This window comes from Aotus nancymaae, unplaced genomic scaffold (assembly GCF_030222135.1).
Source record: "Aotus nancymaae isolate 86718 unplaced genomic scaffold, 86718_ANA_hifiasm-v0.15.2.pri h1tg000089l, whole genome shotgun sequence".
NCBI classification, from domain to species: domain Eukaryota; kingdom Metazoa; phylum Chordata; class Mammalia; order Primates; family Aotidae; genus Aotus; species Aotus nancymaae.
The window spans coordinates 1,528,738-1,543,103 of record NW_026988504.1 but is presented as its reverse complement, the minus strand read 5'-3'; the positions used below and the strand labels follow the sequence as shown (position 1 = coordinate 1,543,103).

Genomic DNA, 14,366 nt, shown 5'->3' with positions numbered 1-14,366 from the left:
AATTGAGCCCTGCAGGTGCTGTCTCCAGAATCCCCAGCACAGACAGAGAAACCCACATCTCAGGGGTGGGGGGTGCAGACCAGCCCCCAGACCCCCGCAGCCTGCCCTGCGGCACAGGGCCAAGCACACCTCCAGGAAGGCCCCCCGAAGTGAGGAGGACCCTGGGGACTGGATGGAGGGCAGGGTCCCCACTGCTGCCTGGGAAGGCCCCGCCCCTCCATTCCCAGCTGCCCTCTGTTATATATGTCACCAATGTCAAGGGAAACCAGAACTGGATAGCAGTTAACACATGAAAAACAGATTTTGTTGAGGACTATCGTAACGGGAAAAACGGCTTTAGTGGAGACCTGGGCTCAACTCTGAATGCAGCACGGGCGGGGTCGGGAAGGGGAAGCAGCTGGGGATTCTGGCGAAACCCAGGTAACAGGAACCTTGCTGAAGGCAGGCTGAGGACCCTGGTCAGATACGGCGGATGGGGGCTTCTTGCCAAACTGACCTGGCAGGGTTCAGATGGGCCTGTGAGAAGCTGCACTGCATTTGGTCAAGGAAAGAATCCTGTCATGGATTTAGTCATATAGATATGGGCCACGCAGCCCGGGGCGGGGCCCCACCCCATCTGGTCCCTCTCCCTCCCGCGCTGACGCAGACCTTGCAGGCTTTGCCGCCTTCGCACACTCCAGATGTATTCTTCTGCTTGTCCTCCTGCGGGTACCTGACTCCAGCTGCCAGTCACCTGCCTGGACTGCTGGGCCTCGGGAAACAAGGCGGGACACAGGGGCAGGAAGGACTCCTGCAGGGCCGGGCGCCCCCTCCTCAGCCTGCAGCAGCCTCATCCCAGTCCCTGCGGCCACCAGGAGGTGGTCCCCATCGCCCCATTCACAGAGGTCTCAGACTGAGGCTGGGGGGCACCATTACCCAAGATCAAAACCTTGTTGTCTGCGCCCCTGCAGAAGTGAGGAGTGGGGAGTGGGGAGTGGGGAGTGGGGAGGAGGAAGAGGGAGGGGGCTCTCTGTGTCCTCCCAACCTCAACAGAAGGTTGGGAAGGTGGGGCTGGGGATCCTGGAGGATTGCCCCCCACAGCCCAGCACCCATGGGCCGCAGGTGGGCTCCCCATCAAGGCACCCCTAGTCCGGGATCCCTAGGGGTCAGGGCCTCTGAATACAAGAGGTGGGGTGACGGCAATTCTCCGGTGGGTCTGATAGTGAGGCGGGGGTCCCCCGTTCCCTGCAGGCAGTGGGTCCCATGTGGGTAGGGACACTCCAGCTGCTTATCCCAACAGGGGTGGATGCAGTTTGCAGGGCTGGCACCCTGTGTCCTGTCCCACATCCGTCTCTGCTCCTGTCGGTAGAGAGGGGAGAGGATGGGGCAGCAGAGACAAACGTTTATGACCTTTGCCTTCTGACCTTTGCCTCTGCCCACTGCTCAAACTAAAACAGAATGACCCCCTCCAGGAACAGGGCTTCCTATGGGCTGGGAAGCATGGGACCCCCACAGTGTGGCCTAGTCGGGGAGTTGGGCGGGGGGCGGGGCAGGCCTGTGGGGGTCACAGAGCTGGGCTAAGCTTCAGAGGGAAGTAGCCCATGGGTTGGGGGGAATGGCTGGGATTAGGATCCTGCATTCCCATAGCCCATAAAACAGAAGTAGAATTAGGGAGGAGAAAGGACCCCCCCAAGACCAAGGGGGCATGTATCAAAGGAGCTCACCACGGACGGGGGGCGTCCCAGGGTGAGGGCGACCAGGACAGCTCTAGGGAAATGCAGGAGGACCAGGAGAAGGACTGGAGATGGGGGGAGACGCTTCCCAGTGGAGACAGAGGCGCCATCGGACAGGAGCAGGGCACTGCAGACGAGGTCAGCGGGAGGGGCTCTGGGTGGGGAAGACCTCTCCAGGGAGAAGGGAAGAGGGGGAAGGAGAAGGGGAGGAAGTGAGAGGAGGAGAGTGCTCATCCTGGAAGCCACAGCCTAGGGAAGAATTTTCTAGAAGGAGGGCATAACCATCAGTGTCCCAGGATGCTGAGAGGCCGGGAAGGTGAGGCCTCAAGGCGTCCATGGGGTTATGGTGACCCCAAGATCACTAGGCAGAGAGCAGGGACTGCTGGGGTTGGAAGGGTAGGAGCGGAGGCTGAGGTTCTGGTGGCCCCATAGCCAGGTGCGATGTAGGCTTTAGGGGGAGTGAGGGAGGGGAGAATGTCCCCTGAGCGTGCCTGTTGGGGAAGGTAGGGGTTCTGGCCGGGGCTTCTCCGCCCCTAGGAAAGGAGGTGGTGCGGGAGGGAGGGGAGAGCGCCCTGCGGCCACAGGACCAGCAGGTTGGGGCCCAGGGTCCGCGCGCTGCTACGTAGGAGCGGTGCTGGAGGAGCGTCAGCGCGACAGAACTGGCTGGAGACCGGGGACGTGGCACAGAAAGAGTTAAAGGGCACCCCAGGGACCGCCCCGCCGGTCCACCCATGTCTGCCCCCATCTGCTCTGCAAAGAGGCGCGGTGGGGCGAGTGCGGGTGTGGGTTCATCCAGAAAATCAGGAAGGCAGCAGGGAAGAAGCGGCGAGAACCCGGGGACACTGGAGGAAGGGGGCAAGGAGGTGCCCCGCCCAGGGACGCGGAGGGAGCGAGAGGAAGGGGCGCTGAGCCACGGCCCCCACGCCCGCCGCGCTCCTCCACACCTGGGGTGTCCCCGCGGGGAGCCAGGACCCGCCGTGATCGCCACCTGCCGTGCCGGGGTCCGCGGGGTCAGGGGTCTGCAGGATTGGGGTCTGCCGGACCAGGATCCGGGGGACCAAGGTCTGCGGGGCGACGACCGCGGGGCGGAGGTCAGGGCTCGGGGTCTGCGTGTGGCCGGGACGGGGTCCGCTCGCGGGTCCGAGGCGCTCTCCGGGGCTCCCCGCGCAGGGTGGGCAGAACCGAAGCTCTCGGGGACGCTGCGCGCAGGGCGGGCGGGGACCCTCGGCTGCTGTTCCCACCCCCGCGCCCCCGCCCCGCGCCCGCCCCTCCGCCGCCGCCCTCGCCCTGCGTCGCAGCCGGAAAGTTGGCGCGGCTGGCGCGGGGCGCGGGCACGGAACCGGCGCCGACCCGGATCCGGCAGCGCCGTGGAGACCTGCGGCCACCGGGGCTCCGACCCGACCCGAGCGCTCCTGGAGGACGGCGGGGAGCCGAGCCGAGCCCGGAGCAGCGCCGCGCGGTGAGCCCCTGGGCCGTGGCCCCGGGGGGATGTTCCGGAGCCGACCCGGGCGGAGCAGAGACTGCGGGGCTGGGGGCGCAGCGGGGCCGGGGGCAAGGGCGCGGGGCGCGAGGAGGGGGGAGCGGCTGGCGGTCTCCGGGGCCCCGGCTGGCGCGGTCCTCACTCCTGTCGGACACCTCCGTTCCCAACCCCGGCTCGGACGCCCCCCAGCCCTGGTCCTGCACCGTCGGGCAGGCCCAGGGGTCTCAGTCCCTCCCGCGTCCTCTGGTCCCGGGAGCGCGGCTGGGGGCGGGGGTGTCGCTGGCTGCCTGGCGCCGCGGCTGCCACCCTTTGCGGACTCGCTCCTCCCTCCGGTCTCCGGGCTCCGCCGCCCTGGGAGCGCACAAAGCGCCCTGGATGCGCCCTCGGGCGCGGGGTCTCAGCAGCGCGCGCTCCCCTCGGCCGGCTCCGGCCCCTAGGAGTGCCCCGGAGAGCCGGCGTTGCCCGGGATGGGGTGGGGGTCTGTGCCCCGCCTGGCCATTCCTCTTCCGCGGCCCATGCTGGCGACTTTGACCCCAACAAGCGGGTCACTGCCCTGTCCGGCTCCGGCCTCTCTGGCTCCCCGCTCCGCCTCTCTACTCGGCCCCAGGGTTTATGCTCCGATCCCGAACCGACCGACCCCGGACCTCTCGGCGCCTGCATCCTCCGAGGACAGCCAGGGCTGCTTCCCGCCGTTGATGTTGGGGCGCGAGGGTCGGGGGGTCGGAGCGCACCTGGCCGGGACCCAGGCCTGCCCCGCCCCCACAGGGTGAGGACGCAGGGATCGGGCTTTGTCAACAGCCTGTGGCCCCTGATCCCGCCCTGGTGCCCTGACCTTCCGATACCTTCTCTGGTTTCACAAAAACATCCCGGCTCCCACCGCTCCGACCCTATACTCCGAGCTACTGAAAGCGTCCGGGAGGCCCCTTGGGAACCTACTGGGGAGGCCCACTGCCTTCCTCGACCAGTGGCTGCTCCACCCATCCTAGGGGCCCAGCTCCAGGTCTGCGGGTCCCTCAGCCGCCACCCCCCCGTGGGAATTGGTGGGGCCTGATGGAGCCATGAGCGCCCTAGTCACGTGTTCTGCTAGGGCAGGCATAGGACAGGACATGGGTGCCAGCCCTGCTGAGCAGCCGGGGCAGCGGAGCTCAAGTGGCCCCAAGCCCTGCTGGTGACTGGTATGGCCCAACAGATGGCTGTGGGAGGAAGGGGGTGGCTGGGGGCTACGGAAGGCTGGCAGTTCACCTCGGGAACCCCCCATCGGGCACCTCGGGAACCCTAATCCTCAGCTGACTCCAAGGAGCTTGGTCACCTGGTCTGTGAAGGCAGAGGGTGGGGTCCCTGGTGGGTCGCCACAAGGGTCATAAGGGGCACAGAAGCCCGGCCAGGCACTGCAGGCCCAGGAAGCCCAGAGTGGCACCTCCACCACTGCCTAAGCACCCAGAGTTTCTGTCCACTCCTTCAGTCAACAAACGTAGATCCCGGGCAGACAGGTGCCCAGGCATCAGTGTCTCCTGTTGGGGGGAGAGGGCCGGGTGAGATCAGGGTCTCCCGTGGGGGGAGAGGGCCGGGTGAGATCAGTGTCTCCTGTAGGGGGAGAGGGCCGGGTGAGATCAGGGTCTCCCGTGGGGGGAGAGGGCCGGGTGAGATCAGGGTCTCCCGTGGGGGGAGAGGGCCGGGTGAGATCAGGGTCTCCCGTGGGGGGAGAGGGCCGGGTGAGATCAGGGTCTCCCGTGGGGGGAGAGGGCCGGGTGAGATCAGAGTCTCCTATTGGGGGAGAGGGCCGGGTGAGATCAGGGTCTCCTGTGGGGGGAGAGGGCCGGGTGAGATCAGGGTCTCCTGTGGGGGGAGAGGGCTGGGTGAGATCAACAGAGGAGGGTCCCTTCTTCCCTTCAGGCAGCAAAGCCCCTCCCATTGTGAGCTGGTGTGTCACTGTCAGTGATGTGGTGTGGGGTCCCCACTTGGGAAGTTAAATTGTGCCCTGTCCCAGGACCACAATGGGCTCAGCCCTGCTCTCCAGGCTGGGCTCTCTCCTGGAGGCTCAGCTGGCTCCACCCACCCGTTGGGATAAGCATCTGGAGTGCCCCTACCGACACAGGACCCACTGCCCTCAGGGAATGGAAAAACTCCGTGTCACTATCAGACCTAGTGGAGAATTGCCCCCACCCCACCTCTTGTATTCAGAGGCCCTGACCCCTAGGGATCCCGGACTAGGGGTGCCTTGATGGGGAGCCCACCTGCGGCCCGTGGGTGCTGGGCTGTGGGGGGCAATCCTCCAGGATCCCCAGCCCCACCTTCCCAACCTTCTGTTGAGGTTGGGAGGACACAGAGAGCCCCCTCCCTCTTCCTCCTCCCCACTCCTAGGCCCTGAGTGCTTTAAAAAAAGGCCTGGGGGACTGGGCAGCCCACCCCTCCCTCACCTCGCTGGGGTCTCCAGATTGAGCGCCCGGCCGGAAGGCAGGGCCCTGGAGTGGAGGCCCTCGTGTGTGGCGGCACCATCTCCTCTCTCTCTCTGGCTTGGGGTGTTCCTAGTGGCTCTGGGGTTGACATAGCAGGCATTGAAATGGCTCCTGTTTCTCTGGCAGAGTTGTGGGGGCAGAGCCAGGCTTGGCCACACTGCATTCTAAGGGGCTGTCATTTTGCCCAGGGAGCTCCTGGCTGGACCGTCTACCCCTGGGGCCAGCACGCATCCCCCCATGTCCCACTGCAGGGTCCCAAGGCAGGGAACAGCTTATGGGTCAGTGTCCTTCCTCCCCAGCCCGGGCCTGGATCTCCACCATCCACGCTGCTCCAGCTTCCCCTTGCCCGGAGCCCCCCCTGCACTCCTGAGCCTGTCCATGTAGCAGCGCCCCTCCTCCAGGGCCCCTCTGGGTGGGGGTGCACACAGCGGGGAGAGGCAGCCGCTGCTGCTCCTCGCCCAGCCTGCTGCAGTGGCCAGAACCGCCCAGGGCAGTGGCAGCAGATGGGGCTGTTTGATTAGAATCAGGGAAGATAAGGCCCCTTGCGTGATCCCAGAGCTGGGGACGCCAAAACTGCCCCTCCTGCCCCACCCACCTGCTGCTCTGTCCGTCAAGAGAGAGCCCCGATTCTGTGGTTCCTTGGTCCCCAGCACTAAGCCTGCCTGACTCCTCACCTGGCTCAGGGACTGGCATCAGCGACACACAGGTCCTGCCTCCCGTCAGCCCCTTCATGAGCCCAGGGCCCAAGGGCTGGGGTCGGGAGCCCCTTAGCAGCCTGTGACACAGGTGCCTGTCCCTGTCATTCAGCTGTCACCCTGCATGGTGCATCTCAGGCCCCGCTAGCGGGAGAAACCCCAGGTGGAGCTGGCCCCACTCAGGGTCACCCAGCCATGCCTGGAGGAGGCTAAAATCCAGGCAGTGCTGTGGCGGCCCGACGTCCAGCCCTGCCCAGAAACCCTCTGCTCCAGCTGCAGCCTTTGCCCCTCCTCACCCCCTCCCTGGTTTCTCCCTGGCACTGCCTTCCAGCTGGCCAGCCCTCCATCTGCCCAGCCGTCCATCCACACCTCTTACTCTGAGGGTGCCCCAAAGAAGAGCCCATCACAGCCCAGGGGCTCACAGCCAGCCGCTCGCAGGACCCTGCACACAGGCCCCACAGGAAGACCCTCCCTGCCTCTCCCACGGAATTCGGTGGGTACGAAAACTGGGCTCCACAGCAGTGAAAGGCCGATTTCTGGGGCGGTTGCTGCCCCGAACTCCCAGCTCAGATGCTGGCTCTGGCCTGGGACCAGGTGCTGTGCCTCCTGCAGCCCCAGCAGGCACCACGGAGGCTGTCCTCCTCACCCTGTGCCCCCACCCCAGGCCAGCTCCTCCTTTGAGCCGGAGCTGGCAGTGCAAATCTCAAAGGAATATGCAGCCAGCCAGTGGCATCCCAGGGACCCAGTAAGCCCAGCTGAGCCTTGCACAGCACCCATGGGGCATCAAAGCACCCTATTGCTGGGCAGGGGGCATGCATACAACAGACACCCGAGTGTGGGCCCCACACTCGGCCTGGCACAGCTGCAAGCCAGCCCAGTCACCTTGCTCACCATGACCCTGGGGCCAAGTGATGGAAGGTCTAGGCACTGCCACCCTCACGCTTGGCATGTTGGCTCGTCAGCCTGGCAAGCCAACTTTCCCAGCGGCTAAGAATAGGTGAGGAGAATGGTGAGGACCAACCAGCCGGGGGCTGTCAACTGAGGGAGGAGATCAGCATCTGGGGAGGCCAGTCCCCCTCCAAGAGCACTGGGCCACCTGACAGGAGGGTGGCTGCCACCAGCACTGAGACAAGGGTCTCTGGGACCCCGAGAGCTCCCAGCCAGCCAGCCAGCCCTGGGTGACAGGAAAGCCAGCTCCACCAGGGGAGATGGTGCAGCCCCCATGACCTAGTCAAGACCTCCTGGCACGTGGGGGCTGGTCAGGTGGCCCGAGCTCCCCCTGGCAAAAAGTGGCCCCTTCTGGTCTCCTCCCTCCCAGCTCCCTCTTTATCCATAGGACTCTGAGGCTCAGAGGAGCAGCTTAACGGGAGAAGGACGCCCCCCTGGCCAGGACTCCCCAGGCTTGGCACTCAGCAGCCCTCAGAGGAGTGTGCACACCCACCAGGACTGAGCGGCCCCAGACGTGCAGTCCCTGCCAGATGTTGGGGGCAGCTAGCTGCCCAGAGGCATGCCTCTCCACCCACCACGCCGACCTGTGCTACTGCTGCTACTGCTGGTCTGCCAGGTGAGGACTCACACCACCCTCAGCACCCGGGGGTCCTCCCATGAGGACTGCACACTGATGGCTCTCTGTGTGCCTGCCTGCCTGTCCGTCTGCCTTCCTGCCCGTCTGCCTGTCTGCCCGCCCATCTGTCTGCCCGCCCACCTGTCTGCCCGCCTCTCTGCTTGCCTGCCCGTCTGCCTGCCTGTCTGCCCGCCTACCTGCCTGCCCGTCTGCCCGCCTGTCTGCCCATCTGCCCGTCTGTCTGCCTGCCTGCCCGTCTGCCCGTCTGCCTGCCCGCCCGTCTGCCTGCCCGCCTGTCTGTCTGCCCGCCTGCCTGCCCGTCTGCCTGTCTGCCCACCTGCCTGCCCGTCTGCCCGCCTGCCCGCCCGTCTGCCTGTCCATCTGCCCGTCTGTCTGCCCATCTGTCTGTCTGCCCGTCTGTCCGTCTGCCCGGTTGCTTGTGTATGTCCCCCAGCCACAGGCCTCCTCCGCTCAAGTGATGGACTTCCTGTTTGAGAAGTGGAAGCTCTACCGTGACCAGTGTCACCACAAGCTGAGCCTGCTGCCCCCTCCCACTGGTGAGTCCCCACCTCAGCACGCCCTGAGCTCTCTTCATGGGAAGGTTCCTGGGCGCCTGTGCAGCCCTTGAAGCTACCCCGCCAAGGGGGCCTTGTCACTCCCCGGGTGCCCACTGCCACTGGCAGGTGAGGTAACGAGGTAACTGAGCCACAAAGCTGGGGACCTGCCCAAGGCCGCAGAGGCAGGAAATAACAGAACGGTGGAAACCGGCTGCTGCTGTGCACCCCCAGGCCCAGGCGGGTGCCACCACCTATGCCCATGGAGCTTCCAGTGGGCAGACAGTGCCAAGGGGTGGGAGGGGGGACCCAGAGGGTCAGCAGAGCACACAGGCCTGGGAGGGCTCTCATGACCTGGACACTTGGGGTTCAGGGAGAGGCTGGGGCTGGAGGACTTGCTGGGGAGGCAGTGCCGTGGTTCAGACAAGGGAGGTGGCCTCTGCTGGGCAGAGGGAAGCGGGTGTGGCAGCCACAGCTTAGCAGTGCACCTAGGAAGGACGAAAACCGCATTGGGCTCAGCCTCAGAGAGGGAGGTGACTCGACACGGTCATGGGGAAGGGAGGACGCCAGTGTGGGTTTGGGGCACATTTGAGATGGGAGGACTTCAAGGGAAGCTGTCCTGGCAGAGCTGGAACTCAGAGCGGGGCTGGGGGCTCTGGGGAAGGCTGGTCCAGGGGAGGCGGAGGTCAGGTGGGGGAGGCGGAGGTCAAGTGGGGGAGGTGGAGGTCAGGTGGGGAGGGGAAGGTCAGGTGGGGAGGGGAAGGTCAGGTGGGGGAGGCGGAGGTCAGGTGGGGAGGCGGAGGTCAGGTGGGGGAGGCGGAGGTCAGGTGGGGAGGGGAAGGTCAGGTGGGGAGGGGAAGGTCAGGTGGAGGAGGCGGAGGTCAGGTGGGGGAGGCGGAGGTCAGGTGGGGGAGGCGGAGGTCAGGTGGGGGAGGCAGTGGTCAGGTGGGGAGGGGAAGGTCAGGTGGAGGAGGCAGAGGTCAGGTGGAGGAGGTGGAGGTCAGCTTCCCGAGGTGGAGGTCAGGTAAGGGAGGCAGCAGCCCAGACCACCTCCTGGGGGAGGTGACTGCAGGACTCAGGCTTCCAGAGGGAGGAAAGAGGCCTGCTGAGGGAGCCCTTCCTCCCGCTCTGCCCGGCCCCACCCCACTCTGCAGAGCTGGTCTGCAACAGAACCTTCGACAAGTATTCCTGTTGGCCGGACACTCCCCCAAATACCACAGCCAACATCTCCTGCCCTTGGTACCTGCCTTGGCACCACAAAGGTACCCATCGAGGGGCAGGGCTGTGGGAGGGGTGGGCCTGGGGTGGGGCTGACCCCAGCCTGTCCCACACCCCCAGTGCAACACCGCTTCGTGTTCAAGAGATGTGGGCCCGATGGGCAGTGGGTGCGAGGACCCCGGGGGCAGCCTTGGCGAAACGCCTCCCAGTGCCAGATAGACGGCGAGGAGATTGAGGTCCAGGTCAGCCGGTGGCGGGCAGGCGGGCAAGGTGGGTCTGGATGGGGACGGGCACAGGGGCTCCACCCGGCCCTCACAGGCCACTGTGACTCACAGAAGGAGGCGGCCAAAATGTACAGCGGCTTCCAGATGATGTACACGGTGGGCTACAGCCTGTCCCTGGGAGCCCTGCTCCTCGCCTTGGCCCTCCTGGGGGGCCTCAGGTAGGATCCCGCCAGCGCCCAGGGCGGCTGCAGAGGGCAGGGAGGAGGGGGGATGCTGACCGGCTGTCCCCACAGCAAGCTGCACTGCACCCGCAACGCCATCCATGCCAACCTGTTTGCGTCCTTCGTGCTGAAGGCCGGCTCCGTGCTGGTCATCGACGGGCTGCTGAGGACCCGCTACAGCCAGAAGATCGGAGACGACCTCAGTGTCAGCATCTGGCTCAGTGATGGAGTGAGCCCCCCGCCCCGGGTGGCCCCACAAAAGCGGGTGGGCAGGTGGGCAGGCGGCCAGGCAGGTGGCCACGCTCACACTGCACCTGTGCCAGGCGGTGGCCGGCTGCCGTGTGGCTGCGGTGTTCATGCATTATGGCATCGTGGCCAACTACTGCTGGCTGCTGGTGGAGGGTCTGTACCTGCACAGCCTGCTGGGCCTGGCCACCCTCCCCGAGAGGAGCTTCTTCCGCCTCTACCTGGGCATCGGCTGGGGTGAGTGGGCTGGCACGGGAGGGGCTGGGCACGCTGGCCCGGCCTTGCGACCACAGCTACTGCCCCCCACAGGTGCCCCCATGCTGTTCGTCATCCCCTGGGTGGTAGTCAAGTGTCTGTTTGAGAACATCCAGTGAGTATGAGCAGCCGGGCAGCCCAGGGAGGGGCCTGGGGCTGGGGAGCGGGGCTCTGGCCAGAGGCAGGGAGGGGCTTGGGATGAGCCTGGTGCTTCGGGAGCGGGGTCATTCTCAACCTTCTCCCTCTTTCCTGAGGTGTGAATGAGATCCTGGCAAAATCAGGCTGGGAGTGCTGAGGGGCTGAGGGGCTAGGGGTGGGCCCCATTACGTGAGTGGTCTGGCATCGCAGGTGCTGGACCAGCAATGACAACATGGGCTTCTGGTGGATCCTGCGGTTCCCCGTCTTCCTGGCCATCCTGGTGAGGAGATGAAGATCGAGGAGCACACCCCAAGCCCCTCCTCCCTTGATGTCCCAGCTTGCCCCAGGAGACAGCAGCATCCTGCCTGGGAGGGCCAGGAGGGAGCCTGGCACCCTGCAAGGACACCGGGACACTGGCCAGCACCCTGGGCACTGAGCCAGGCTGCTCCTCCCTGGCCGGATGCCCACCATGCCCAGGGCCGTGTGGCCCAGGGCCTATCTGGCTGCCAGGCCCACCTGCAGGAGAGTCAGCTGGGGCCTTCCAAGGGCACAGAGCTGTCCCCTGGGGCTCGGGTGGCCCTGACCAGCACCCTTCTCACGCAGATCAATTTATTCATCTTCATCCGCGTCGTTCATCTGCTAGTGGCCAAGCTTCGAGCACGGCAGATGCACCACACAGACTACAAGTTCCGGTGGGTGCCATGGCGGGCCGGCGTCTGGAGACCTGGAGACCCTCAGGGCCAGAGGGCACCTGGGGCAGGGACTCCAAGATCCACGTGGGTGGTGTGGGCTGAGGGCCGGCGGGTGGTGGGTGCTGTGGTGGGGCTGTTGTCTTGAGACCTGGAGACCCTCGGGGCCAGAGGGCAGCTGGCGGTGGGGACTCCAAGCTCCACGTGAGTGGTGCGGGGTGAGGGTGAGGGTGAGGGTGGCAGGTGGCGGGTGGCTCAGGCTCTGCCTCTGCAGGCTGGCCAAGTCCACGCTGACTCTCATCCCCCTGCTGGGGGTCCACGAAGTGGTCTTCGCCTTTGTGACAGATGAGCACGCCCAGGGCACCCTGCGCTCTGCCAAGCTCTTCTTCGACCTCTTCCTCAGCTCCTTCCAGGTGCCTGCCCGCCCTCCAGCACCCCCTCCTGGGGCGCAGCGTGCCACCCCTGACCACTCTCTCTCTCCAGGGCCTGCTGGTGGCTGTCCTCTACTGCTTCCTCAACAAGGAGGTAGGTGGGAGTGGGGATGTCTGAGAGCATCAGCCCTGGCCATCAGGGTCAGGGGCACATGGATGCCAGCCCCACCCCTGCCCAGGGGTTGGAGCACACGCAGCCCAAGCATTTCCCTCCACCTGCACTGACTGGGTGCAGTTGCCATAGCGCTGGGTGTCAGGCCCCCAAGACAGGTTGGCCTCCAGCCCATCGTCGGGGTGTACACAGTGGGGAGTCCCCAGGTGTCTGCAGACTGTGCTTTCCGTGGCGATGGCTGGGTGGCATAGGGAGCCACCAGGGAGGCTGGCCACCTGTGCCCAGCAGGGAGCTTGTGTCGCTCTGTGCGCCGGCATCTCCAGTGAGGCCCCGAGCAGTTCCCAGTCCCTGGGACTGGCCTGCCTCACCCTGCTCCCAGGTGCAGTCAGAGCTTCGGCGGCGTTGGCACCGCTGGCGCCTGGGCAAAGTGCTACAGGAGGAGCAGAACACCGGCAGCCACAAGGCCTCATCTGCGGCCGGCCTCGGCTCTCCCAGCAAGAAGCTGCGGTTTGGGAGCGGTGGAGGCAGCCACGGTGCTGGCCAGGATTCATCTGTGGCGACCCCCTTGGCCGGTGGTCTCTCTAGGTTAGCTGAGAGCCCCTTCTGAACCCTGCTGGGACCCCAGCTAGAGCTGGACTCAGACACCCAGAGGGTGGCGCTGAACAACCCAGAACTGGACGCCCAGCTGAGGCTGGGGTGGGGATGCCAACAGCAGCCTCCACCTACCCGCCCCCAGTGTGGCGACCTGTGAGGTGGGGCCTCCCTTCCCTGTGCCTGCCCTGTCCCTGGTGCAGGGGCGAGCAGAGTCCAGGGCAGGGGTGGGGCACTGTGCCGTGAACTGCACGCCTGTGTCCCCATGTGTGCCGTGATGTCCTACGTGTGTGGAAATGTCCTCCAACAATAAAGAGCTCAGGTGGCCACCATGTGTGTCCTGGAAAGCAGGGCTGGAAGAGCCGAGGCTGGAGCAGTGGGGAATGGAACAGCGGTGGGGGATGGAGCGGCGGCGGGGGAGGGAGCGGCGGCGGGGGAGGGAGCGGCGGCGGGGGAGGGAGCGGCGGCGGGGGAGGGAGCGGCGGCGGGGGAGGGAGCGGCGGCGGGGGAGGGAGCGGCGGCGGGGGATGGAACGGCACTGGGTGGTCAGCACCAGCACCGGTGCTGAGGGTCACCCGATGCCCCAGCTCACAGACAGTTGGCACTGGAACCCCAGAGGGCGACCAGCCTGTGCCCATCCAAGCAGGCCCTGGGCACCTTCCCCTCCTGGTTCTGGCGGGCAGTCCCCCTGGACTCTTTCACCGCCAGAGGGTCCCTATTCACCGGCAGAGATGTGAGGAGCATAGTGGCTAAGGGAGCATGAGACATCAGTCCCCGTCGAACCCATCGGCACCAGTCACCCGAGGGCATCTTCTCCACGGAGCCTGCCCTTCCTGAGCCCCTGGCCTCCACTTCATCTCCACTCCAGCTACCTTGGGCAATTTGCAGGCCACCTAGCAGACTGAAGCAGGAAGAAATGGGCCTGAACATTGCCACGAGTCCAGGTGAAGGGGCAGTGCCCAATGCCTCAGCTCTGCACAGCCCCCATGCCACACAGAAAGGTCCGGCCCATGCCAGGCCTTGTGCTACCATGTGGTGGGTGAGCACCCTGCTTGCCAGCCAGGGAGCACCAGGAAAGAGCTGCCTCTTGTACAGAGGAGGTGCTTCAGGGTGTGGGCTCCCATTGTCTGGGGCATACCCTGAGTCTAAGGTCCCCAGGACCACACAGCAGGGGTGGGGACAAGTCCAGGGTGGATGCCCATGAGGTCAGCCCTCCGGGTGGTCCCTGCAGCAGGCGCTGTGAGACCTGCTGAGGTGTGTGCATGGGCTGGGGAAGGAGCCAGCCAGGTGGCCCAGCTCTGAGGAGCTGCTGGGAGGTGCAGCTGGGCCCTGGGGGAGGGGGTGCTCACAGCCCCCGCCTGGGCCACGTGGGCTGGAGCCACTCAGGCAGAGCCGGACTAATTGGAACAAATGAGGGTACAGGAGGCTGCTGGGGAAAGGTAAATAGAATTACTCACACACCAGGCACTAGGGCCCTCCTGGGGGGGGCCCTCACCCTGCCACCCACCACAGGGCCTGCGTGCAAGCCTGGGGCCCTGTGGTTACTGATTGGCGGGGGCTGCAAGGTCAGCGGATGGTCCCTCCAGCGGCACCTGCTAGAGGCCTGTGGTCTGTGCCCTTAAGACTTCAGGCCAGCTATAGGCCCCACCAGCCTCAGGTCCTGGCTCTCCTCTGAGCCCTGGATGCCCAGGTGCCTGTGTGGGGACAAGGCTGTTCTGAGTCAGCACAGGGAGGTTGGCATTCTCCTTCACGCCAGCTGAGCTCAAGGCTGGTAACCGCC

At 65.8% G+C, this 14,366-nt stretch overlaps 1 protein-coding gene across 6 annotated transcripts; it reads left to right on the top strand.

Annotated features, from left to right (window-relative positions):
- Positions 1-3,065: 3,065 nt before the first annotated feature.
- On the top strand, positions 3,066-12,915 carry GCGR (glucagon receptor). 6 transcript variants are annotated; one of them, XM_064369306.1, is made up of 14 exons: positions 3,066-3,171; positions 7,680-7,907; positions 8,362-8,464; positions 9,616-9,723; positions 9,800-9,921; positions 10,015-10,121; positions 10,197-10,353; positions 10,448-10,607; positions 10,680-10,740; positions 10,974-11,043; positions 11,367-11,455; positions 11,727-11,865; positions 11,936-11,977; positions 12,375-12,915. In XM_064369306.1, exons 2-14 carry the CDS (start codon positions 7,851-7,853, stop codon positions 12,600-12,602), a joined length of 1,443 nt encoding a protein of 480 aa, XP_064225376.1. In that variant the 5' UTR covers positions 3,066-3,171; positions 7,680-7,850; the 3' UTR covers positions 12,603-12,915. The 6 variants fall into 6 exon arrangements, with proteins under 6 accessions (XP_064225376.1, XP_064225372.1, XP_064225374.1 ...); XM_064369302.1 differs by lacking the exon at positions 3,066-3,171 and adding an exon at positions 3,963-4,367 and having other exon boundaries at positions 6,675-7,907; XM_064369304.1 differs by lacking the exon at positions 3,066-3,171 and adding an exon at positions 5,024-6,836.
- The last annotated feature ends 1,451 nt before the right edge of the window (positions 12,916-14,366 follow it).

Coding starts and splice junctions, on each gene's coding strand:
- GCGR (XM_064369306.1), top strand. CDS start 7,851: ATGCCTCTCCACCCACCACGCCGACCTGTGCTACTGCTGCTACTGCTG. Junction 11,044..11,366: donor CCGTCTTCCTGGCCATCCTG/GTGAGGAGATGA, acceptor CTTCTCACGCAG/ATCAATTTATTCATCTTCAT. Junction 11,978..12,374: donor ACTGCTTCCTCAACAAGGAG/GTAGGTGGGAGT, acceptor CCCTGCTCCCAG/GTGCAGTCAGAGCTTCGGCG.